The 27894-nt window shown below is 43.7% G+C and overlaps 1 protein-coding gene and 1 pseudogene across 2 annotated transcripts; both read right to left on the reverse strand.

Moving 5' to 3' along the window:
- Positions 1 to 1018: 1018 nt before the first annotated feature.
- On the reverse strand, positions 1019 to 27894 carry LOC146207136 (longistatin-like). Of its 2 annotated transcripts, none has more exons than XM_084602771.1 (4): positions 27661 to 27894; positions 14990 to 15076; positions 12996 to 13117; positions 1019 to 1206 (listed from the first exon to the last, which is right to left on the reverse strand). In XM_084602771.1, exons 1-4 carry the CDS (start codon positions 27843 to 27845, stop codon positions 1118 to 1120), a joined length of 483 nt encoding a protein of 160 aa, XP_084458897.1. In that variant the 5' UTR covers positions 27846 to 27894; the 3' UTR covers positions 1019 to 1117. The 2 variants fall into 2 exon arrangements, with proteins under 2 accessions (XP_084458897.1, XP_084458950.1); XM_084602824.1 differs by lacking the exon at positions 1019 to 1206 and adding an exon at positions 5400 to 5495.
- Positions 23634 to 24787, reverse strand: LOC146207137 (uncharacterized; annotated as a pseudogene).

Below are 27894 nucleotides of genomic sequence, written 5' to 3' on the forward strand. Positions count from 1 at the left end.
GGAACGACCAGTGCCTGGTGCGTGTAATAGTGCGATGACTTCGTTTGAGGATGTCTTTTGTGCTGCTTGACCACTAGGAAGAACGCTCGGTATGAGTCGAAGGCCGAGGTACGAAAGTGGGCGGAAGAAGCCGAGCTGGAAAGTCAGCTGCCGACGATCGTCAACGCTCTTTGAAGAGAAAGATGCCGAGCTGAAACGTCAGCGTAGTTGGATAACAGGCGAAGAAGAGGGTATGATGAAAGCAGCATCAGAGCAGAAACAAGTGAGGCAGTGAGTGCGCACTCTATCCCGCCTACACTTGCGGCGAAGCCTGCTCCTAATTGTCTTATTTTCTTATTGTTAATTTATATTTGTAAAATGAATGCTCAAATGTAAAGTTTACAAACGTCACTTCATAACTCGACCTGTGCAAGTAAATCTCGGCGGCTTCAAGGAATTAATTTTTCGAACATATTTTGACATTAGTGTGTAACAATTAGCGTTGAAACTTGTATGAAACTACCAGCGAAATTATAGGAAATCATTGAACAACTGCATTAGTCCCAGCTTTTCGGAATAGCACGCATTCAGCGAGGAACATCAGTAGCAATTTCGCTCATTATGTCACTTGTTTCTTTCAGTTATTTGTGCAGTTACATTCAATTTCTCGGCCGCAAAGGAACTTAGCGAAGATTGTGGCAAGGCGGAGAGAAGCCGTGTCAAGTGCGTCGGAAAGTAAGAAAAAGGGTCACAATGACGCGCCAAAAGATTGGGAAAATGCTCTCAATATGCGCAGTTCCTACGAAGTAGACTGTTATTGACCCGCTGTCTGACGCTTGGAGCCGATACAGGTGTCGCTGAGAGAAGCGCTATTACAGGCAGCGACGCGGTCTTTTAGATTCATCTATCGAACCAGCGCTAATAGAAAATGCTACTTGAAATCCTGTGCCACCGGCGGCGACGCGGAGCAGTGAGAATTGAAACGATGCTATGAAAGTTCGGCTTACTATTGTCATCCAGCACATTAAAGCAAGACAAAGCATAAAAAGATTTTATTTTGCTAAGCATGGACGCCCAAACATGCGCCGTATACAGCTTCATTGGAATATGTAGCACAAGCGTCCAATGAGAGTTTGCACTAGCTTCTGCGCAATGTTACTCGCAGCTCTGGGTACGAAATGAAGCCATCAAAGTTCGTGTCGAGCATCATGGCTCCGTCGACGAGGCCTGGAACAGAAGGCGAGGAGGATGGAGAAGAATCTCACAGACAGCTGAAATATCTTTTTGAGTGCAGTTGCATACACGAAATTGTGTCCTATCACAGTACCGTCTATGCGCCATATCCAATGAGTTTCATGACGCTCTGCGCTTTGCTGCAGCGCACTCAACTAATACAACAAAATGCCACAATAGTTGAAAACATGTACCTGTACCTTGAACATGATAACTATCTAACAAGGGCCCATTCTGTCAAAAATGAAGTGAACACGGCGTGACGACGTCCGGCTTGTTCCCACAATTGCCGTAACGAACTGCATTTCATTATACGCCTCCCGTACCCTGTCGGTGTTTCCAAGCCACGCTGTTGTTTATCCCTTGCGCTCAAGTCCTTTTCTCGTTGTTAGTTTTTTCGGGTGATGAAAAACTGAATTCTGGGCCTATATTCTTCGTTCTGCATCGAATGACATAATGTCTGCACTCGACGAAATTAAGACAGGTCTGTTATTTCTACTGAACAAAATCAAAGCAATTCACACAAAGTTGTCAGATAATGACGAAATCCGAAACCGGCTATTACACATTGCAAAGGATTGCTCCTAAGTTCAAGGAGGAGTAAAGGAAAAATTAGCTGCCGTTGAAATAGACGCACATGAGCATTCTGTCTCAACTGTCATCCCAAATGAATGCGTACGAGGACGATAGCTGATAACCCTGACGAAACTTGAAATTATGCCGACGGTTTGCTGATTGAACTCTGTAAAACGAAGCTTAACCCTGAAATGGAGCCAGTTAACATTGAACGCGCACACGGAATTGGCTCATATAGCACTCGCAAATCAAGGCCAATTATCGTAAAATTTGCACATTGTAAAGTTTAAGAGCGTGTTTTGTCAAATGCGAGTAAAATGAAATATACAGGACTTAGTATTTCATCTTACTTTTCAAAAACACTCGGCTCGCCCGCCAAAAACTTGCTTCATGTACAAAAATCCTCGACAAGCATCACAAACTCTGATACAATAGGTTAATAATGAATAACACTACGTGCGTTTGTGATCATGCTACTGAGCAAGTCATCGAGCATTCTTCGTTAGCTACAACCTAAACTTAAAGCGCCACTAACTGTAGCCGAAGGGGAAGCCGCAAAAATGTCCTGTTTCAATTTTGTGCACGAGCATTAGAAGCATATTATCGGAGGTTGACTCACTTTCTAACCTTGTTTTCGCCCCCGACAGCAATGTTGTCATTTTAACTGAAACTTGGTTAAATCAGTCCATCCCAACTCCAGAACTTTAGATTGCTTTAACCAACTTCAACATATTTCGTTGCGATCGTGAGGAAAGACGAGGTGGAGGGGTGTTAACAGCAACCAGCCGTGGCCTTCATTACTTTAAAATGGATGCATCTTCTCTGTTAGAAATACTTTTCGTTGGTACTAAAATGTCCCACCCGTCTTTAATTCTAGGAGCATGTTACCTCTCCACCCCCCCCCCCACACACTTCACCGACGCCGATTCAAGTTCTACCACATGTTTCCACGATGCTCTTTGTACTACCTTGAAACATTCTTTTCCCAACACACCAATCCTTCTATTCGGTGATTTTAACTTTCCAGCGATAGCATGGTCTGATATGGCAGTAACACTGTCGAAGAATAACGCTGAAAGCGCATTCCATAGCACGTGTCTTAAGTTTGGCTTATCGCAGCTAATCTCCATGCCTACAAGGCAGGATAATCGGTCCTCAAGTATCTCGTGCTCACGACACATCCTGATAATCTTTCTGCATTAACTTTATTACCCGGGCTTAGTGATCATGTCGTGATTCACGCTACGTATCAATCACAAATTACATATCCGAGAAAAGTAAAAAAGAAAGTAACTCTCTACGACAGAGGTGATTATGCCGCGTTCAATGAACACTTAACACAGTTTAGTGTCTCCTTTCTTGATATGTTTTTTTCTCGTTCAGTTGAAGATAACTGGCTGAGTTTTAAGTCTGAAACGCAGCAACTAATAAAAGCCCATATCCCCATTATTACCGTAACTCCATATCCATATTACCATATCCCCAGTATTACCATATCCCCATTATTATCGCCCTGGTTCAATAACACACTAAAGCGACTCAACAATAAGAAAAAACGGCTCAATCGCATTGCGAAACAAACTAACCTTTCACATGCCTGGGAAAAGTACCGGTGCATAGACAGAATGTTCCAAGCTGCCAAAACTAAGATATTCTATTCAACCTCACTTCCTAATATGCTGCGTAATAACCCCCGTCAATTTTGAAAGGTTAATAATCCATGCCCCAAGAAATCGATAACGATACTTGACAATAACGACGCCCCACTCCCTGACACCGAAGTTGCTGCGGCACTTAATTCAGCATTTTGTTCAGTTTTTACCGAAGAACCGGATGACAACCTTCCCTGTTTCCCAGCTTTCATTATCCTGTGATGCCTGCTATAACGTTCGAACCTCGTGGCATTTGCAAATTGATTGAAGCCTTGAAACTGGCAACGTCTGCTGGAATTGAGGACATCAATGCAAAAGTACTTAAAAATAGTAAATAAATTAGCAGTGTCCTTTTGTCACACACCTTTCAACAGTCATTGCCGTCTGGAGTGGCGCCTTTATATTGTAAAATAGGTAAGATCACTCCAGTCCCCCCCAAAAAGATCTGCGACATGTTGCCTTGACTACCACCCGATTTCTCTTAGAAGCGTATATTCTAAGCTAATGAAGCATGTCACCTTTTCGAAAATAATGCGGTTTTTTATTTCTAACAAATTCTTTCATCCTGATCAGCATTGGTTTGTTAAGAACTTACCGTGTGATACCCAACTCACACTTTTCACTAACGACGTCAGCTCTCAACTGGACCTTGACGTGCCTGTACATTTATTTTAGACTTCGAGAAAGCCTTTGATAAAGTTCCCCATAACCAACTTTTCTTGAAGCTTTCATGGCTAAGCCTTAACCCCATAGTCTTTAATTGGTTACATGGTTTTTTGACCGGTCGCCATCAGTTTGTTTTTCAAAATAACTACTCCTCCCTATTGTCTCCTGTGATTTCTGGTGTACCCTAAGGTTCCGTTCTGTGTTCCCTTCTCTTCTTAATTTACGTCAATGACCTCTCTAATGATATATCTTCTGACATAAGTCTATTTGCAGATGTTTGTGTTATTTACCGATCCATTAACAATAATTCAGATGTTCTCATTCTACAACGCGAATTCCAAGCAGTTGAAAAGTGGTGTAAAACGTGGTTAATATCCTTAAATGTTAACAAAACTTAACATTATTTCCATCGCCGCCATTCTTATGTATCACCTGTGTATTCTTTTGATAACTCTGTAATATCTCCTGTGTTATATTATAAATGGTCCTCCCACATAACGAAAATAGCAAACAAAGCCAACCGTACCCTGGGCTTTCTCCAGCGAAATTTGAAATCTGCCCCCCTTTCAGTAAAAGCCATGACTTACAAATCTCTTATCAGGCCGAAACTGGAATACGAATGCTCGATTCGGGACCCTGACCAGACTGACCTTTCTAACCCCCTCGATTCAATCTAAAACCGTACAGCCCAATTTATATTTCATGATTATTCTTCCTATACCAGTGTAACAGCCATAAAATCTAATAAGAACCTTCCTCTCATTCCTTATCACAAGTTTTATCACGTTCCTATTGCTAACAACGTCCTATCACCTTACCACCATCACTCATCCCGTATCGGTCATTCCAAGTCGGTATACTGTGCACCGCGCACATCATCGTATGCGCACACATCATCGCATCTTCATTCGTTCTTATTTCACTTACAGCGAAGGAGCTGGAATAATCTCCTTGAAGAAGTTGAGCACCACTCCAGTTCGATCAATTTCAAGACCGTTGTCAAACACCTCCTTTTGTGAAGCCGCCCACCCCTCCTGTAAAACCCCTACACAGCAGCATTTAAAGTATAAATAAATAAATAAATAAATAAATAAAACAATTTCGCCATTTCTATTATAACACCACTTAAAGTGGCATTAGAGGGTCATGTTTGAAATACCTGAAGCCAGCACTTCGAATATCAAACTCTGCTCAAATGGGTCCAAAAGCTACATAGAAGTCCAATATGAGATACTTTTGGAAAAGGACATCCGTACTGCTACAGTTCTAGAATTTTCACCTCATTTTGCTGTCGCTGAACGGGTTGTGTCCTCCCGCAAGAAGTGCGAGGCATTTCTTCTGCTCGATCATCCCTCGAGTAAGCCACAACCTGCTACTCGTGGCTCAAAGCTGGAGAACACGGGAAGCCAGAGGAATGCTCCAGAGTGTGAGTTGGGCACTCTTGACGTCATAACAAGCTTTATAAAATGTAAGGGTAGCACAATTGAACGACATGAAAATCAGACAAGTCAAACCAACTAACTTAGGCTTTTTTCAAGGAAACAAGCAATGCAGCGGCAAGGGACTGGAGAGAAGACAGAAACTGCGTTTTTGTTTTTCCTCGAGATGTTTACTTTTACGCACAGAGAAAAAGAAGCGGCGGGAAAGGGCAGGAAGTCGCGAGTGAGACTTAAAAAAGTAGCGTAGATACCGCAAGTTCCCGATGAAACGATTATTCATTGCCACTTGGGGTAGTCGTAAGGTCACACCACAGCCCCACCTTCTCCGTGAAGCGCTATCTAACAGCTGCCGTAGCTAGACACGTCCACAGTAAATGTCGTGCACCACACAGGTATGGCAAAGCGCCACAGTGTGGCGGTTGTCAGTAAGAAATGTAGGTACAATGAGCGAAAAGATGAACGAACTAGCTTAGACCTTTTAAAAGAAACAAGAAGCGAAGCGACAAGGGACAGGAAACAGGACAGGACCGGCGCTCACTAACAACTGAAGGTTTATTGGAATGACGAACGCAAAGAAACGCTCTTAACATACTCGGATACATTAAAAGAAGCCGCCAGTCCCGATGGAAAACTTGCAGTTCTGAGCTCTGAGTGACCAGCGACGACCAAACAGAATCCAGAAGGTGTTTGAGAAGGGATAGAAATATTGTACACAGCCGACCTTTGACAATGGAAAAAAGAAAAAAAAAAGTTGTCTCTTAGAAAGTGCATCTCGCATCACGTCAGGCAAAAAGCGTAACCTATGTATATTTTTCTGAATGGGCTGATGCCATAAAACCGGTTAATGGTGGACCTGTGAGAAATAATGGCTTTGGGCCTTTGAATAATTACCTGATATGCCCTAAATATTCAACGGTTTGGGGAAAAATGTTTTTGATACTATTGTTTAAACGTATTTTATACACTCCCAATAAAATTCAAGGTCTCCGCACACTTTTCCTCGGCATGCTTCTTTTTTTTTTGCTATTAATTTTAAAATATGTACTCCTTTGGTTTTCTATGGCAATGTTATCATTGTCTGTAAGTTGGACAAACATCTGAAGCGAAATGGAGTTACGATTCATAACGTGACTCCACCGTTATCAAAATGTTCTCAAATGTTCACGAACGTACTTTGCGAAAATTGAAGGATACTTAGGCTCCACCTTTGAGGGGATATGTAGTGTGCTAGCCATCTGCAGTGGGCTCACAAATCTATAAAATCTAATATCAATAAACAATTCGCTTAAAAAGGATTTTCAATCCACTTTCGTTGAATAGGGTGTGTATGTTCAAAGAGCAGGGTCGTGCATTGGCTCCAAAGCGGCTTCGGAACTAAGTAACATAACACGATGTCAATTCATCGTAACTTCAAGGCGCGAAAACATACACGGACACAACAAAGGTAACGGGACGGAGCGCCACTAAGAAAACCACGCAAATATATAGTAGTACATCATCGTGATTCAAGGTTGATATGATACCGCGGAAGTAGTACAGAAATTTAAACACTGGCACGCAAGCTTGCTTTCTTATTGATGAAAAATGCCTCAATTAACTGCCTAGCTTTTGTGTCTTTATTTCTTGACAGAATCCGCGCACCAGAAAACTCGCAAGACCTTATATGTTTATGTAAATTTGGTCCTTCTTTATTTTTTTCAACTCGTGCTCCCTGATTCTCTCATTACCACAGCGCCCAGTTTGTCCAACACAAGAGCGGCCACACGAGATTTCATACACGGCGCACTTCATAAACGTCTTAGTGCCTTCCTTTATCAATGAGTGCGCAAATGTTTCGACTTTACGATCGTCACCAACAAAACGTTCTTTCATACAATGTCAAGGCTGCAAATAGTCATTTCGATGTCTGTGGAAGGTTATATTGAGAAACTGTGAATATAAGAGCCAAGTATAGGATATTATAAATATTTTTCGTCACAGCGAACATAGTTTAAAATTTACCTCTGAGACCCTAGCAAATATTAGGTGCAATGCTCAGGTGGTTTTAAAACAAGGTAATGATTTTTGGTCATTTCTAACGCGGAATGAAAACCCTATGCTTAACTATCCAGTGCTCATCGACAATACTCGATGAACAGAACAACCGCATTCCTGATTGTGAAATTAGTGGTAATTTATTGCCTTTTTCTGCTCTGTTTTTACTAATGAATCCGACGCTGTACTACCAAACTTCCCTGCATTCGACCCCAAAGCTATGCTGGGCATTTTGTTCGATACTAATGGTAATATGAACCCAAAGCTATGCTGGGCATTTTGTTCGATACTAATGGTAATATGAAATTAATTGAGCCACTGAAAGTTTTATCTTCATCCGGTATTAATGGCATGAACTATACTAAGAACATTGTTAGAATCCTTCTGTGCAATCTGTTTCAACAGTCCTTATCATCAGGTGTGGTTCCACAAGACTTCAAAATCGGTAAGATCGTCCCAGCCCCCAAGAAAGGTTATTCTTCGTATATACGCTATCGCCCTATTTCCCTAGCAAGCATCTGCTCGAAATTAGTGGAGCATTTTATTTACTCACACACAGTCTAATTTCTCCTACTGATAGTTTTTTTCCACTCTAAACAGCATGACTTATTGAAAGGACTATAATGCGATACCCAACTAGCTCTTTTTATTAAGGACCTCAGCTCCAACTTTGACCAAAACACTCCTGTCGACGCAAGCTTACTGGACTTTGAAAAAGCATTCGATAAAGTACTGCACAAACGATTACTACTAAAGCTGTCGTGCTTAAACCTTCATCATTTAGTGACGAAATGGCTCCGAAACATTTTGACTAAAAGACAATTCGTCAGCGCTAACAACCGCTCGTCCCCCTGTTCCCCGGTAAACTCTGGTGTTCCCCAAGGCACAGTGCTCGGACCTTTGCTTTTCTTAATTTACTTCAATGACATGTCGTCTAACATTACCTCTAGCATTCGTTTATTTGCTGATGATTGTGTAATTCACCGCCAGATCTCTAACAGCACTGACACCCTCATCATTCAAAATGATATTAAAGAAAATCGTGACCTGCCTGGTGCAAAGAGTGGTTAATGTCACTTTATATTACGAAAACAGGTTTCATTACTTTTCATCGCAAGCATATGCCTACCTTCCTCATCAATATATTCTTTTTGATACCGTTGTGTCTTCCTTCTTAATCTGTAAGTATATGAGCGTTAATGTTACTCATACCCTAACACGATCATCACATATAACGAACATCGCTAATGACGCGAACCCTACCCTAGGCTTTTTATGACCTTCATTTTGCTACCCCTTCTATTAATTTATTAGCATACCTAACGTTTGTCTCAACTGAGTTACAATTCTCTTCAGACGTATGGGACCCGCATCTGTCAAACTTTTTTCTAGTTTTTGAAAAAATTGAAAATCGCGCTGTACGCTTCATTTAATCCTACTACTCATATTATTGTAGTGTGTCTAATTTAGAATCGCCAGAATGTTTGGCTAATCTTGAGTCACAACGGAAAGCGTTTCGATTATGCCACCATACCCGATCACCGCAAGACCTGAACCCCTGCTGGCTCTTCGCAGATCATTTTTTGCCAAATAAGTACTGGAACGAATGTTGGGCACGCTGCCAACCCCATCCAATTCAAGAAAAAAAAGAAACCGAATCCACCATCCTCTACTGTCGTGCCCATCCCTCGTGTAATGTCTCATATCCAGGGCTTTTGAGGTATAATAAATATATATCGTTTTGGGCATTCGAAAATACTCAAATGTGGCATAGCTGTATCTTGTCTAGGATATGTCATTTTCAAGTGATGCGTACACATATCAGAAACTTTCAATCGGCAAGTTAATATGCTAAGGTCTGCGTGCTTTCCGGAGGCTGTCATTATCCAGTATACTTAGGCATTTCCTTAAACATGCATGCCTAAATGGGGGTTTTTGCACTTACCAGCTTTTTTGTCATCTGTTAGGAAATACGACCTATTTAACTGCACTCGTTCTCGATAAAGGCTGAAATCCGGCATTTCGGTGCCGTTTTTCAATTTTGAGACACCTGTATGGTGAAATGCGCGCGCCTATGCACGCGCAAATGGCGCGGGTCTGCGGCTCTCGCCAAACATTTTTCTTGAAATGGTCCAACCAAAGAAATTATCTGCTTGAGTGTACCCGGGCCCCCGAACCGGCTCCGTGCAGCCGAGGGCCGCGACTCGCACCCTCGCGCGCTCACTGTTCGCCTACTCCTCAGCAGGGAATGTCCCCTTTTTTGCCTGCTGCTTCCAGAGCCCGTGACACTAATTAGAGCGGGCTCACAACCTTCGTTTCGTCAGCGCTGTCCATTTGATTTCGCATTGTTATGCCGAAGGAAAAGGCATCGAGAGTAAGGATGTGAAATTTCCCAAAATTTTGATGGTTGGAAAAAAAAAAGTTTTTTCCTGTAATATTGGAACATTTTGGAAAATATCAATTTTTTGTATTAATCAAGAAATGTAGCTGCATTAAAACAGCAGTGTTTTTTCGAGCAGAGTGCTGCTCGTGCAAATGTCGCGCCGCTTTTAGAAGGTTATAAAAAGACAAGTGACACCTGTGTTGGTTCTAGAATATTGCGGCCATGTGTGTTGCAGCCTCGTGTCAGAAGAAGTGGTCAAATTTAGTCTATCTGCACATCTAGTGCAGGCATAGGCCCACGGGACATAGATTACAGAAGCTGTGTTCATTCGTTTCAACATATAGTTTAAAATGTCTACTTTGATGAGCGGCGCCGGAAATGAGAGGAGCAGCAATTCGTAGTAGTGCAAGTTCTGTGTTTGTTTCCGTGCATCCCTTTCCTTAGCGCGTTCTTTTTTTTTTTCGTCTTATATATATTTCACTTGTGAATTGTTTTTTTTTTCTGGCAAAATCCTATGCGGAGTTATATCTATATCTGAATTTTTCTGTGCAATCAATCATGTGGCAGTAAGTTCCGACCACGTCTCCGCGTTTTCTCCTTCCTGGTACCAGTCTAGTCTTTCTACATTTACATTCGAATGTGCTTTTTATATTCCTGTGAGTTATTTTGTACAGCTTGAGGTTTATCTCATTTTTCCTTATATCAAACACGGAACCATATTTGCAGCAACATTGTTGTATGTTCATCATGTATTTCTATATATGCTTACTCTTGCTCGTGCTTTTATTTTTCTCGTGCAAATGTTTATATGGAGTTCAAAGTTTGCCACATATATCTCTAAATAAGCCATTCGTAAATAAGCATCGGACATTTCTGCATTTTAAGTTATACTCTAGTCCTTTAATATCAACGGCTCCTTTTTTCCTTTTTCCTTTATGAAATCTTGGTAATTTAAGATTTACCGCATTTCTCGTTAGTGCACTCGGCCATCTGACAAAAAAAATGCAGTTTTTTGTGTGTTCTCAGTTCGTTCTAGTGAATATAATACACGCGCGTGAATTGCCAGTTCGTTCATTTTTTATAATGTGTGGTAGACAGATTAAAGTTCATTGCGTTTTTAATTACATCATTGACATACCAAGGCGCTCTAGCACTGGCGATGTGTTTTTTGTGCTCGCTTCTTCATAGATTGTTCTAATCTGTTCATGTTGAGTTTCAGACATTTTTTCTTCCAGTTAGATTTGTATGCATTCAAATTTTATCATGTTGATTTTTAAAGGGATTGGAACACTAAGTTTTGAGAATTTATAAGCATGTTATAGGTTCCATCTGTATGTGATGTCACCCACAGCCAAAATATGGACTAAGCAAACCTTTTACACATATCTCAATTCAGCTCCAAAAACCCGTTAAATGCTCTTTCGCCCGCTCGAGATACATTTGATGACGTATGAAGTTATGGAGAGAAAGTACATATTAATCAAGATGCATTGGTAATAAATAATCAGTATTATTCAAAGCGCCTCTTTTGACTTTATAGCGCCTTTTCCAATATTTTGCAGTCCAAAAACTTGCCTATTTTGAGGTTATTTAGTGCTCACATTTCCGGCCTCTAGTAATTACACTTGCTTGCATAGCATTCTTAATAAAAGTAAAGTAATAATAAATAATAAAATAAAATAAGTTGTCATAAAAAGAAATAGCTATACTTCACCATATATGTGTCACCATTTGGAGCAAGTAGGCAGCAGATATATGGGCTATTATTTTCGTCGGCCCCTGATAAGCTTTTACTACAATTTCTAACCAACTAAGTTTTACTGCAGCTTTTTGGCAGTCAGATCGAGCTTTGTGTTATGTATGCCTGCACCCCAGCAAGAAACGTATAAGCGATGCGTTGCCACAGGTTACGTCTCGAAATGAAAAAGCGGAATAAAACTAAACGAATGCTTTGAAATATCAACATTCACAAATAGCGCACAGACATCAAGCCATGCTAATTGAAGCGTCGTGTCGTTGCTTGGCTATGCATTCATTTGGGGAACGGTGCCCTTTTTCTTTCCTGTCGGTCTGAACTGACTTTACAACCCATTGGGAAATGTGAGCATTAAGGACATCGATTAACTTTAAGTATGCTGCACCCAGGGACGCCATTTAGGTGTAGTAGGATTTGCCAACGTGAAGAAACTTTATTTGCTTCCGTGGTGCCTCGCAGTGCCAATAATGAAGAATAGCCTTGCGGGTGCTAAAACGCTAAGGATTTTGTCTCGTTCATCAACACATTCAAAAGACGACAGAATGCACTTCTACAACAATGATATTCCGGTCCCCCGTACACCGTTCGGCTATCCCTCATCAATCACATCGAATAATATTCCGCAGGTACCGATATTGATAAATACACACAATCTACATTATGTTACGCAGGGTGTAAAAAGCTAGCCTTTTCTTATTAAACCTCAGTGGGATAGAAACGCGTCGTTCCTCTCAGATGTTCATCAAAACACCTGCCAAATCACTTGCATCGATTAAATGAAGTGAATGGCAATTTAGTTCAGCATAAACCAGCTACCATTTCCCACGACTGGGAGGTGGAAAAGCGGAAAAAAGCCCCCCTCCCCCTCTTCCTCGGACATTTGAGATAAAGGTCATTAATAATAAAAGTCATTAGAGATAAATAGTGTTTGAGAAGAAGCTGCATTTAAGATACAATGGGACTTCAATGCATTCCCATTAGCAACACGTAACATACTTTAAGCGCACTCAGTAATTATAACATTTTCGTTTCCTTTCAGCTGTATATTGTCAACGCTCTAGATTCATATGTGAAGTCTGCTGACAGAATGCCTCACTTCAGGATCAGCACCTTAATATCTGCTGCAGCAGATGTGGGCGTGCGATCAGGTACAGGCCCGCACTATGTGACAGTGATCAGTTCAGCCCAAAATTACCGGCTTTAAAGTGCTGTATCCTGAATGGCCATTTTTACTAGTTGACACCAGGAAAGCTTGTTCGACGGATGACTGCACTCACTGATGAGGCCGTCGACGCTTTGCTCTTGCACGTTAGGGGCGAAGCCGTGCTCAATTGTGTGCCGCATGGCAGCCATCATCTCGATGCCATCCAGCATCTTGTTGTCGTCGAAGTCGTGCATGCTGCAAAGGACCCCAACAGTTGCATTATACGGCGCCATACTTCACATTTGGTGCTTTCATTCCAGGAAATGGGCTTTGCTGGCGCTTACAATTCATCGGTGAGCCCATGTCTACTGAAAACAGCCATGACACAGCGGGAACTATGAGCCTCCACTGTGAGGAAGCACGAGAGCGAATTAATGCAGGCCGCTCGCGCAAAGTACCAATGCACCGAGAGTCGCCTGCCCACTGCCGTGTTTGAAAACGATAATGAACTCATAAAACATGAATGAATGCAATGTGTTTTCTATGTATAAAGTTAGGTAACACTAACTATACGCGACTATATCGTCATGCGGGAATCGTGACACTATGCATCCAGAATGGCTGAAGTAATCGCGTGACGCCCCCAGCAGCCCGTACCAGGCCATCCTTTCCTCTCCTTCAGGGTTTCATAACGAACCGAGTATAATGGCGCCCTCAGAAGTGATTATTCTCACTGCTAGTTGAGATGTATTCTTTTAAAGGATCGCTAGTTTGCGTATTGCTCCCGGTCCAGAAACGCAGAACAGTGCTGGGTGTATTTCACGCGGTTTCGGGGCTAGTTGGTTCGTGCCCGTAAACTTATATAAGCGCAACAGAGACGACACAACAGGCAAGAAAGAGTGCGCTACTTGTCACTGAGTTATTTGGATCAAGGAGGACGGCTTAAATACTGCACGATGAACCAAAGCACGTGCAAGAATCAGAAAGGCACAGGTAACTCAGCTTGCAAGTCAAGAGATTGCATTTGTTGACATGTAAGGAGTTACCTGTGCACGTGATTTGTGTTCATCGTGCAGTATTTAAGCCGTCCTCCTTGATCTAAATAACTCAGTGACAAGTAGCGCACTCTTTCTTGCCTGTTGTGTCGTCTCTGTTGCGCTTATGTAAGTTTACGAGTATTTCATACGAAATGTATTAAATAATAAAGCAGTAAGCGCATTGTTTCCACTTCCCGCTATGCAGTGAAGAACAGGCAACGTCGTAGTACCGTAGAACACGAGAGATACTTGAGAAGAAATCACTAAAGTTTGGCTGGACGATGATGCCGAGAGTATTTTGAGTTTGACACACTTTACAAAAAGTGGTGCTTACGGTTTTCTGGCTTAAATGAGGAGGTTAAACAATAGTCGTCGTAATATTTATGTTAAGCAAATTAACGACGATATTTATCGTCAAAAGAACCACTGATTCATGTAAATTCATTTTTAATGGCCAGCACATGAGCATGACGCGACAATGTTTCCTCTTGTTACAGGCGCACAAACTATACTCCCCAACAAGCATGTGACGAATCGTGGCAGCAATTAGTGACATTAATTCGGGGCACACTACATTTTACACAGGAAGGGCGGCAACATATTTTTACGAGGTCCCCTTGGTCCGGATGTGCCCCAATGGCGTAGTGCCCAACTAGTCTATAGGGGATCAGGTGTTCGGTGCCCCCCCTCATCGACCACATTTTATTTTTCACCAGTTACTTTAAGTTGCTTATTTCAGTATGTATTCCTGTTTGAGCATGCTAGAACATCGCAATGACCATTTATGAGATGTTTTATTTAGCACTTAAAATGGACCAAGGGAACCATGTCCGTCCAGTGCATATGTTTTCAAGCTGCAAATTTTTTGCATAGCACCGCTGCCGAGGTTATAGGAGTTGTAAGGAGGCAGCTGTGAGAAAACAAAAACGTTACGGCTCACAAATAATTAATCTCGGCCGCAGAGACAATATCAAGAAGCCACTGCCTTATCTATTGCGCTCTCTGAAGGGCGAGCTGGACGTGAACGTTGCAAAACCAGTGGCAAGCCGTGGTCACCACGGCAAGCGCCATGTGTGAGAAGCTGGTTTACCGAAAGAAATAAAAGGTGATTTCTTCCTCCGTCAATTCCCCAGCTTTCTTTAGATCCACAAGAGCGGCCAGGTCTTCCTTGATATGCCTGCGTTACAGGACAATAGCCGTGCACCAGTACATCAGTGTAGATCAGAAGCAAAATGGTAGAGTAGGGCGTAATACTAAATAAAATGACACAATATTTTTTTTTGTGTGTGTGTGTGTGTGCAAACTGAACATATCTGACTAAATATATATATTATTCGCTTACTCTTACTTTCCCTGAAAGTAATATTGTTTAAGATAAGGGCTTCGGCGGCATCAAAGTTTGCTTCCAGTTAGTGTTGAACCTTTGCCATTTTATAGCTTCTTCACATTGCCTTCATTTTTAGTCTCTTCTGATCTGTTATTAACTGACCCTGATTTCCTACTAAGATAATTAACTGGTTTGGTGTGGGGGGTTTAACTTGCAAAAACGGACTCAAACATTGCGAGACGCCGTAGTGGAGGGCTCCGCATGTTGAAGCGGAAGCTTCTGGGACTACTTTTTAAAGGCGTGCTGCTGTTTGATGGTATACGCGGCCACCTCACCCACATACCTAGGGTTTGGGCCAGAGCAAGCCAAGGGCACAGTCAGCATGCACTGCGCGCCTGCGTTTCCGCTCGGAAGGAAGCAAGATCACAAGTTATGAACACAAATGTTTAATGCACAGAACGCTGTATCACAAACGCTGCACTGATCCCCCAGACCTGAGTACAAACCCACAGGCCATAGCGCCACAACACCCGAGAGCGGGACCGTGGCACCGCGTACGATGAAAAAGTACGCGTTCGCGGTGGAGCTAAATGCGCTCGCAGGCCGAACGGCTAACCTCTGCGCGCAACACATGACGAGAGAGGATGAAGGGTGCGCGGAGCACATCTCGACGACATAGGTCTCACGTCGGTGTGGTGCCTCGATGCGCGCATGGTTTGGTACATTTCTCCCTCACCGAACAGGGTATGTTGCTGGGCGAGTTGGTTATTCATTGTCAGAGAAAGAACGCTATCGCAGACGCGGACCAGGAAGAGGAGGACACACACATATGCGCTCACTAACAACTTTATTTTGGAAAACAGCCTCCGTCACCGCCGGCCAGTGCCGGCCAGTGCCGGTGGCGGCGCGCGTTGAGCCATCGACGTAGGGTCATCGAGGCATCCTCGTCGATGGCTCAAAGCTCGCCGCCACCGGCACTGGCCGGCGGTGACGGAGAAACGGCCCCCAGCGTCGGCGCCGCACAGGCGAGCGCCGGACTCTTTTCGGGCGTGGTCAGAGCAAGCATACAAGGTGCGCGCGCGTTCACCACCCGCGGAGCCCCGGCCGCTTAACACGAAGGGAAAAAATTAGGTGTGATTTAGCTTATCGTTAAAGCTGGAGTTACGCGAGAGCTACATCTGCATGGGTATCCATGGCCGAGAACGAGGAAGCCCCGGCAACTGTTTTCGCTGTGGCTCGTCGGCTGAATTTTCCAGGTTGTCCACAAATACTGCCAATCACGTGGAAAATTTTCAGCTGTGCCGTTAATCAGAAGCTACACCGGGAAGAACTGGAAACTTAAGAAAGTACCAATCGATTAACTGTCCTCACTGTCGGTGGCAATGGTGGTGGTGGTGGTAAAACCAACGTTTATCGATCCTTTTCAGTTCCGCATCTCCTCGGCGCGCCCGTAGGGAGTAGGCGGCCCGCCGCTGCTCCGGCCACCACGGCGCTAGTGTCGACAGTTGCACCAGGGAAAAGCGTCGTCTCCTACAGAAGCGCAGCGCTCCACTCTGCTTCCCGAACTGTTCTGAAGCGTTGCTCGCGCTCTGTGGCGTCATTATCTGCGCTTTATGGGTTTATGGACTTGAGTGCCGTGACAGTAAGGACGATTGCTTCTTAGAAAAAAATGGGCGTCTGCGATAATTATCGCTTTGGGCAGAGCAGTCACCTTTTTTGCGTGTGCATTTGCCATTTGGTTGTAATGCCTGCGTACATATACTACGTATACGTGCAAACAAGGACAGGTTCCACCACGTGCTACAACACTCAACGGTGTTTCAGTCTTGCCAGTCGTATTAGGTGTTACGCGATAGGTTATGCAAGTACTCCGGTCGAAAATTCGTCGGCGTAGTAGTCGTAGTCCGCTTCGGAAATAATAGGGGGCCTGAGTAAAAGAAATCATTCCGTGATAATCTTTAATTCTAGTGATTGATGACCGATTGGTGTGCGGTAGGCGAAAGTGAGTTAACGAAATCAATGAAGCTAATTGAGCGGGGAAATAAAGGAATTTAAAAAAAGTATGAAAAGGGGGGTTCAACGATGTCAGGATGCTCAGAATGGAAGCTAATGCTCTATGATGCTAATTAGGTAAATTTAAGAGTGTGCAATTGATAAATTAAATAATTGAAATAGTTAAAAAATAAAACCTGCGTTAAGATGTGTACTGCACAGAATGGAAAGACGAGTAGAAATTAAAAAAAAAAATGAAATGTGACAAGCATTGTCTGTATGTGCGAAACGCTATAGCGTCTTAATAGCGGAGCGTCAGTGTCACCCTTATTTTTAGATTTTCCGACGTAATCTAAGTAGGTTGCCTTGGAAGCGAGTGCGTGCTCGCTATGCTCACTCCTTTTTCATTGCGTTCCGTACAAATTAACGTTTTCCTCATCATTATTGTTTTGAGCAATAGCACACACGCTACACCCCATAAATATTTGTGAGGCGTACGTGTGAAGCCTCTGACAATTGATGCCATCTGAACCCCAGGCTTGAGGCGATTAAACGACTGCGTTATAAAGGATCGACACACCTCCTGTTATTGGTATATATTCTAACCTGACAGGTCTTGTATACTTTCATAAAAGTTTTTGGCGCTTTCTTCGCTCCTTTCCTGAGTTAGTTAATTTGTTTCTGTGTTCTCTGCTGGCTAAAACGGCACGAATCAACCATCCTCTTCAAATTACGGCTGCGAAGCGCACTTCTTTCACGGGTTAATGTAGCGCACTTTGTTTTCTGAACCTTCATCCTTTTCAAAACTTTTAGACCCCTTTTATCTTTAAAAAGAAGTTCGTCCTGTTTTTAGCAGACAGTCCTTCAGCTGTTAAAAGTCCAACGAGCTTGCATAGTTCCCAAAACGTGCCCAATCGCCTCTACATCTCTTAGCGAAGTGGTTGCAGATCTATATGGGCAACGTCTACAACAGTTGTCTGTGGCTAGATATTCCTCGCTAACTAATGACTTCGCTGACTGCGGCACTGGCTCTTAGTAATAATCTTGCATGAAAAAAAAAAATCAGCCCATGATCAATGCACATTTTCATCCAGAGCTGGCGACCTCTGCGTAACCATAAAGCGGAAGTTTTTTTCCCAGTCAGTTGAATAAACTCCACTCGTCTGATTTACTTGGTACCTTTCGCACATCGCTTTGCTTTGTGTCACTGACTGCGTCTTTGGTGGTACTTATTTTTAAATTTTTGCCGTTCCTGATGTAGACAGGTGTATAATATAGATGATCAGGTCATATGCTAGGAAATGCATGACGCCTGAGAGACCGTGCCGTGCCGGTCGCTAGAGTTTGACCACTTCTTCGGTGAAGGCATATTTGTAGAATTTAGTAATATAACCTCTTCCCAGAAGTGTGTTTTGCACACGCTTCATGTTGTTCACAACAATTTGGCTCTCCGGGGTACCGTTGCCTCCCACTTGCATGACACACGGCCATTTGGCGGCGGAGAGAAGTGTCTCTTGTCCCTGCTACGGCGGCTAAAATATTATGGCTCAAAACGCATTATAATATGTTTCCTCAGTCCTGACACATTCTAAAAAAGATAAGTGAAAATCACCACCTGCCCTCTGAGTGATTATTTTCAAAACTGCGCGCTCGATAAACGTCCGGCAGCGCGTGGTACTTGTAAATCGATTAATAATTCATGGCCAATGCCGGCGCCCACATTTACCTGCAGGGTAACATGTGCAGTACAGCTGATGATCTGCAGACACTAACACAGAGAAACAAGATTATTGTATGAAAAAAAAAACACTAAATTGGTGCACGCATGCTACCGCTGCATCGGCAGCGCTGCCGTATCGGCGCCTAGTCGGCGTGGAGCAAACCTCGACCGCAGCGCCATCTCAGTGCCTAGGCGAAAAGCGCGGCCGCTTTTGGAGATCTATAAACGATGGATAAAACTTTATTTGAGCCGGCGAGGATGGGGAAGGGAAAAGACGAGAGGAAGGCAGGCGCTCTAGATGACCGGGAATATTTGAGTCGCGGCGACCTTCAAGACCCAGTCCACAATACGGAGCTGTAGTTCCGGCCGTGAGCTGCGCAGCCTCCCAACGCTCCTCACTGCCCTGTCACCAACGGTACTTCCCATTCAAGCCGTTGATGTGACCCTCTCCTTAATGACCGACATCGGGGCAGTAGTCTCTCTCATTAATGTTCGGGAGTACGAGAAGTACTTTTCACATACCCGCCTGCTTCAATCGCATTTAATCATCCAGAACTACTCGGAGCAAATGGTGAAGAATTTGGGATTTTTCACCACAACCGTCATGTTCCAAGATAAGTTGGCTGCGGTAAACTTCTATGTCATGGAACGCGGTTCGTCACTTCTGGGATTTGACGCTATTAAAGCATTGAAACCTTTCGTCATCGGTGAAACTATCCTGTGCACAGATCATTCCTACGTCTGCACTTCCGCCCAACATACCGTTGCAATTCAGTCATCTCTTCAGTTCAGTTTTTATTCCTTAAAGGCCCCCATTTCAGGGGGCGTATACATAAGTGGTGGGAATACACTTGAAACACTAAAAGAAACAGCGATGGTTATTTAACACTTCAGGTAATCGGTTACACGTTATTGAAAAGCAGATGACGATACGATGGCTAAGAGAAGGCCGTTCCACTCTGTAGCTGCTCGAAAATAGAGCGAACAACTTGAAGTGGAGCGCAACTTGAAGTGGATGACTTGTGCGGTGAGATATGCGTTCTGCGGCTGCGGTGCTTGGTTCGGAGGTAAATAAAGAAAACGTGAAAAATACGAAGGCTTGCAATGCGGCGACGAACAGGAAGTAGTGACAATCCGGATTTTGCTTTCAGCGCCGAAACACTGGTGGTATACGAGTGTGAGGAATTAATGAGCCGGGCGGCACGATTTTGAACAGATTCCAATGCAATGACTAGATATGCTTGATATGGGCTCCAGATGGCAGATGCGTATTCTAATTTGGGTCTTACAAGCGATCTATATGCGAGCAATTTTATCTGAGGTGGAGCAAGCCGGAGGTGGCGTTGAAAGAAACCTAGTATTTTGTTTGATGCTGCAATGATGTTGCTAATATGATCGCGCCATGACAGATCGGAAGAGACGGTCACTCCTAGGTATTTGTATGATTGTGTTAGCTCAACCTGTGCACGAGAAACTGAATAATAAAAAAGTTGGCAGTGGCTTAGCTTGGTTAAGCCTGGTAATTGCGAAAGCAATAGCTATGGCTACGCCTAGGTTCAGCTGGTGGTGTAGCTGGTTGTGGTGCTTGTGGTTATGCTTATGGTTATGCAGTGATTCACTCTGGCCACGGCATATGGTTCAACTATTGTTTATTGCGGGGTGCTACCTGGTTATTCTATGTATAACTAGTAGCGAGGCAAGGAGTGCCGTGACTACAGCGATATACTTGGTTGTGGGTGAGGTTATGGCAGAATGTGCAACTGCCGCTTCGGCACCGGCTGCAACGGCATTCTTTATGCCAGCAGAAATGAAAGCATCGCTGGAGACTGCGTTGGTTCCACCTGCCGCTAGGCCACCTCCTATAGTATCCAACATTGCACCCCCGACGGTACCTGCGGCTGCCCATAATTATTCTTAGCTTTAGGAGCATGTGGCACAACTGCAGCTCAGCCCGGCCGTAGATCAACGTTGGGATTAACTCTCGGTGTGTAAGGGCGTACCCGAACCGGCACCCCAAACGTCGTTCTAAACGGTCTCACAACAGTCTCAGCGATGACGTCACTCCGGCTGTAGCGCTTCCTCACTGAGGGAGCTGGAGTTAAGCCGCAGCTGGTAGCTACCGCCTCGCAAGCCGACGGCGCGAGCTGAGACCCTGTTTTTGCGGCAGATGGTATGACGTCACTCCGGCTGTAGCGCCTCTCGTAGAAGGAGCGGCAGCTATGCTGCGGTTGGGGCAGAAAGTTAGGTGGGCGGATGAGATTAAGAAGTTCGCAGGGGTCAAGTGGGTGCAGCTAGCACAGAACCGGGTTAAGTAGAGAAATATGGGAGAGGCCTTCGCCCTGCAGTGGGTATAATCAGGCTGATGATGATGATGATGATGATGATGGGGGCTACCGCCTCGCGAGTTGACGGCGCGAGTTAGGGCCCCTGTTTTGCGCAGCTGTGCTTGGTGGCGCGCCAAAGGTCACGCTAAAGGTCAATGGTAGCTACCGCCTCACTACGCGAAGGGCTGAAAAGTGATAGTATTGCTTTCGCAATAAAAGCGATAGGAATTTTGACGACGAGAAAAGGTCATTATTTTGCAATTAGTAGGGTTGAGGGACATTAACCAATTACTGCACCAATTTATTACGCTGGTAAGATGTGCCTGAAGTGTGTATTGATCATAACGATTGATAATTGTGCGATAGATGACGCAATCATCTGCAAACATTCGAATGCTACAGGAAACATGCAGGGGTAAGTCGTTAATATATATTAAGAATAGAAGATGTCCGAGGACAGATCCTTGTGGAACGCTTGTCCTAACAGGCAGGGAATTTGGTGTCCCTTAACATATACTGACCGTCAACGATTGGTTAGGAATTCTTGAATCCATTTTAATATATTAACATGTAAGTTTAGGTAAGCAAGTTTTAGTTACAGGTGGCGGTGAGGAACCTTGCCAAAAGCTTTCGCGAAATCTAGAAAAATGGCATCTGTCTGTATGTTACAGTCGATATGTAAGTCATGAAGAAAGAAGGCTAGTTGGGTTTCGCAGCAGGAGCTCTTGCATGTTGTGAAGGGTGAAAAAAAATGGGTCCAGGAAGCTTATAATTTGTGCGTCAATGACGGGTTTCATTAATTTGAATGGAACGCTAGTTAATGAGATGGGGCCGCAGATCAAGGGTGAGTCTCTGTTACCTGATTTGCAGACTGGATTGACCCTCCTATCAGTTGGAGTGGTTCCCGAGTTGAGTGACTGTGACAAAAGGAGACACAAATATGCTGCGCAAATAAAATTCACAACAAGATTTTTTTAACTAATTAAGTCCAAACCAGTTGAAGATGAAAGTTTCATATTATGAATTATGGATGAAATGCCCTCTTCGAAGAAGGTGACAGCGGGCTTGAAGGATTCTATTTGAAAGGGTGGTAATTGTGAAGGCCCGTCAAGCTCGGTAGTGAAGACTTGTGCAATATTAAACATCTCAGCACAATCCTGATCAGTTACTGGATCGTGCGCGCCATTTGTTAGTGTAATATCAGGATGATGCGTGGAATTTTACACATGTCAGAATTGTTTGGGGTTGCTAATTAGTAGGCTTGGTAGATCGTTGTGATAGAATGAGTGCTTGGCGGTGCGAACAGAATGTAAGTATGATGTTTTGGCTTCGTAGTATTTTTCCCATGCGGCAGGCGTGTCGATGCGTTTGGCGGTGTGGAAAAGGCCGTTTTTTTCGAACCGTTTTAAGCACCGCGTAAACCAAGGTCTATTACGGTTAATTTGAAAGGCAATATTTGGGGCAAACGTATCAGTGAGATTGTTTAATTTGTTTTTGAAGATTAACCAGTTTTCATGGATCGAGTGAGTGTGAAATTCAGGAAAAAAGGTGGTAAGATCTTCAGCTATTGCGGTATAGTTAACTTATCCTATAAACGTATTGTTTTGTCAGATACCTGTTTTTGAGTAGGCTTAAATGAGAATAGAGCATGTATAACTTTGTGGTCACTGATTTCTGGGAGATAATTAATGGATAATAGGTTTTTGGGGCCATTGGCTAGTATCAGGTGTATGTTTGCAGATCCTTGTTATACTCGGGTTGGTGGTGACGATAATTGTGTGAGGTTAAAATTTAAACACATATCAATAAAGTTCTTTGCCTCTGCATGGAATGTTATTGTGGAGCTCGTTATACTCGGCCAATCAATGTCTGGGTAGTTAAATCATCAAAGGAAGAATACAGGAATTTGGGTATGTGGAAAGTAGTAATTTGTTAACGCTGTTATTTAGATGACGTGGAAAGTCAGGATTATTCCGCCGAGGTGTGTAGCAAACGCCAATCGACATTGTTACGGGGGGAGCGCGACAAATGAGCCATAGTGATTCTATGTATGATGCGTCCTCAACAACACAACATGAAATATCTCGATGAGCTGCAACAAGAGCACCGCCTCCCTTGGAATCTTTTTGATCATGTCGATATACGCGGAAATCAGGTAAATCAGTTACAATTTCAGCGTCTGTTATATAACCGTTTAACCAAGTTTCTGTTAGTACGAGTTTGTTGTTCCTGGAGGACAAAATGATGTTCGATACAATTTCACGCTTAGGCAGGAAGCTACATATGTTAGTGAATAATTATGGAAAACGAAAGAACTTCGCAGGGTGGTGTGAGTCGACGTTTTTTTGGTGATTGGTGGCGCAGCAAATGCTCAAACGGTATCGGATGATGCTTCGAAAATATAGCGTTTTGAGCGCAGGGTTTAAAGCGCAAAGAATACCAGTCGGAATGTGCTTTGGCAAATGTAAGTTTAGGTGCATGACTAACGGGGCGGGAAAAGTCTTCTCCAACACTGTAGTTTGTGTTTTTCAATTTTCGGCCATTAGATAGAAGTGCATCCCAGGTTTTACAGAACAAGAATTTTTCGATAACAGGACGAAATCGATCGACTGAATGATTACAGAGGCGATGAGCTCCTTCTATGTCGTTAGGTTGCACTTGTACCCCTTGATTATTGTGACAAATATCGATGATTAGTTTCTCAGACTCGGCCCATGTTTCAGTGCTAATAAGGTCAGGGTGCCATAGAAAATAAGGCTATTCCGGCGAGGTCTGTTTTCTGCGTCGTCTAGGGGTGCTTCTAGCTTCTGAATCATTTTAGCTATGTTTATTGCATAGGTTTCTATTTTTTTTTCATGTCTGTTTTGAGGTTATTAAGTGTTTAGTAGTGCGTTTCTAGTTCGACCATTCGTTTGTTCAAGGTTGTGATAGTTTTGTCTGTTGTAACTAGTTGGATTTTCAGGCCGTGTATCTCGGTAATTCCTTGTGTCTGTCGGGCGCTTAGTTTCGGTAGTTCAGCTAGTACAGTAGTGTTATTATCAGGACCATAATTACTTTCGACGTCATCCGATAACATTAGTACAGACTTAATTACATGAGCCCATTCAACAGCAATAGCAACACAGCAGTGTGGGCTCGGAAGCCGCACTAGCATGTAGTTACCAGATGTTTTAGCGAAGCGGGCATATGGCTTACTGATCGGCATCGCAAAGGTGAGTGAATTAGATGACTGCGTACAGCAGTCACCGAGCCCACAGAGCGGTGCTTGCGGATGAAGCCATTTTAGGCCCATTGTTGCTGATGTCGATGTGGTGGTCCGTGGTTGGATGATTTTTGAGGAGTGCAGATCCTCTAGAGGCCTATCCAGTGGGAGTGAGCAGTTGACAGTTTCCTGATGGCAAAAGCCAAGTTCATCTCCGGTGCGTGGTAGGGCCCACACCGATGACGCCCCCGCAGATAGGCACGCCAGGGTCGGCACAGCTGGCTGGCGAGCGATATGAAAGTTGTCTGCATCGCAAAGGTAAGTGGATTAGATGGCTGCAGTCATCGAGCACACCGGAGTTGGGTCTGGTAAAAGGCTCCGTGAATCAGGTGACTCGGCGACCGGACGTGAAACCTGTGGCGTCTAAGTTGCGTCGACTTCTGTTACTTCGCCACCAGGAAGTGGAGGACGAGTTTCTTCGTTTGGAGACTTCCGGAGTCATGGAGAGAGTCAACGCCTCTGATGGGTGTCACCACTCGAAGGACAAGTTCATTCGACTATGAGTGGACCTCCATGAGCCGAACAAGGACATCGAGGGGAGGTGGTTTTCCCCTTCCCCAAGTCGAGGAACTGCTGCACCAATTATCAAGTGCTACTTGTTTTTCTAAACTTGATCTTGCTTTTGCGTATCACCAGGATAAAGTGGCGGAAGAGAGCGGAGATTTAACTATATTTATCACTCATGAAGGGCTATTTCGCTTTCGCAGAGTGCGTTTCGGGCTATCATCTGCCTCTGCTGTTTTCCAGAAAATGATGTCTCGGGGGTTGAAAGGTTGTCCTTTGTTATCTGGACGACATTTTCGTCTGGGGTAAAGATAGTGCGGTGTATGATGCAAACTTGAAACTCCCTTAAGCAGTATTGATGCTACAGTTATGAAAATGAACCAGAAATGTGCCTTCTCTACGAACGAAGTGCATTTCCTTGCTCATTGTTTCAATGTCCAAGGGTTCTCCCTACTTGAATCAAAAGTACATGCCATTCGTAATGCTCCTCCTCCCACCGATAGTAAGACGTGTCATTAATTGGTCTAGCAGGCTATTATGCAAAGTTTGTACCGCAGTATACCGATGTCGTCGGTTTCCATTACTTTTTTCGTTGTTTTTTCACTTGTCCTGTTTTTCCTTATTTGCTGCCTCGCTTGAAGCAATAAATTATTTGGCTGCGCATGTGTTTATCTGCTCCCCTGCCCCGTCTTAGTAGCGCTGTTTCCTTCTATTCGTGACTATTAAAACATTTGCGCTTACTAAGGCAAAGGTTCGCGGCTTAGTCACGGGATTAGACAAAGCAGAACAGTGTAACTTATGCCGATTATAAACCACGCCCTTTATTTATCCATTAAGGCTATCGAGCCATAATCCCTTTCAGTTGAAATTGGCGGGCAGAAACCAGATTTCTACCGTGCGATAGGCGCCTGCCAGGGTAATAGTGAGGGCTGTCACTTGGTAAGCAGCCCTGTCGTACCACAGTAGCCCAAGTGGAAAGAGCCCGGGTGGCGATCTCAGCCAACGGAATCCCTTCCTCCCTGCCTTGTTCTTTTCTAAAAGCAGTGTTCATAATAATAATAATCACTAAATCTGTTTAGGCAAAGCTTGTTTAATGTGAAATTTTTCACTTTTCAAACTGTAACAACTTTATTTATTTATTTTTATGCTCGAAGTTCGGCCATGAAGAAAGAATGTTGGTGCTTGCATTTTGTAAATCTGTACCTTAGTGAACATACCATGCGCCGAACTGTTTGCGCGTGCTGTTACCGAGAAAAAAAGCTGAAAAAGTCAGTATTATGCGATACAGCTAGTTTAATCGTGCATAAAAACACTTGAAAAGCAATTCCTGATGTTGCAGTATCCATTGGCTTTGGCACAAGTTTCGTCAAGGAATGGCTATGTTCTCAACGTGGGATTTGTGTGAGAATCCTTAATAATAAAATGTCAACGGAACATAAGTGATAATATTTAGACAAAGAAACTGAGGACCGTGAAGATTTACGAAACAATGTTCACAAGTTGAAGTAGACCTTAAGCTGGCTACTTTGGATTTGTCATTGATTTTTTCTAAAACGTATGGCGTAGGAAGCCATTAGACACGCTGCCCTTGTTCGTTTACAGACCTCTGAAGAAACTGATTATATCACTTGTAATCATATACGTAAAATTTACCAATATCTTAATTTAAGTACTGTCAAGAGTCCCGCTTGCTAATTCTTTTGTGTGTGTGCTATAAATCTGCGTTATTGTTTGATAATTCTTCTAAAAAAATTGGAATTATAAAATGAGTATTTTCACCGCAAGTGATTTTTGAGGCGAGAAACGTTCGTCATATTGATGTAGCAATTGTCTGCCGAGAATATATTTTCCGAATATTCACCTAAGAAGGTGGTGTTTGAATCAAAGTTCAGCCACCAAGCGAGCCCTATCTACAGGCTTACGAAGTTCTTACGGGTCCGAGTTGGACAACGCGTCTAGGCAGCGTTGGGTACCTTGGAGGGGCCTCGGTTTTCCTGGCGGGCCCATACGATACGGTATGTAAATATCTGCAGCGTCTCTGAAGTACCGTCTGCCAGTTAACAAACGCTGTAATCGAACTTGATCCCCTTATTTCTGGGCCCATGTTCTCTCTGGCGCTACTTCTCTTAACAACAGCGACTTTGTTTGCAAGAAAGTGAGGGCATTCTACAAGGGTGACGTAGACTTCTCAGACCATGCTCTCTCTGGGTCCAAGTTAAAGCGCGTTCCTAAATTTCATTTCCAATGTAAACCTTTAGAACGCTGCAAGCGACTGAAATAGTTTATGCATTGCGTGGATCGCACACGCCATCGGTATTATCGCTCTCCATATGGTGGATACTGTCACGTGTACAAAAAAGATATCTGAACCAGTGAGAGCAACGATCATTGTCTGAGAACACGTCCTTTGTAGAGCTATTGCTATGAAAAATGAAGTTACCGAAGGCACTTGAGACGTTTTTGTGTCAATTTCATAGCTGGCAAAGTGATTCCTAATATGACATATGCAAGAAAAGACACCCCTAGCGTTGCGTGTCCAAAGCGCGATATCGTGACGCATTCGCCGGCTTTCGCATTGAGCATGTACCCCTCTTGTAGTCGTAAAGATACTCCAATATTTGAAAATACTCACTCCACATCCCGCACTACATCGGTGGCATCCCATCTCTCTCGGAATTGGAACGCTTTAGATGGGGCGCGCGAAGCGGTCTCGTCGTGTGAATGCTCGTGACCGTGGACTGCCGTGCAGAAAAGAAGCACGGCTAGGCAAGGCACCGAGCACAAGAGGAAGCAATCCGTGGCTCGAGAAGACGCCATGGCTGGACTACCGCCGCACAGTACACGTACGCCTGCACCTAAACACGCA

This window comes from Amblyomma maculatum, chromosome 1 (assembly GCF_055883805.1).
Source record: "Amblyomma maculatum isolate TAMU_Amacu chromosome 1, ASM5588380v1, whole genome shotgun sequence".
Lineage (NCBI taxonomy): Eukaryota > Metazoa > Arthropoda > Arachnida > Ixodida > Ixodidae > Amblyomma > Amblyomma maculatum.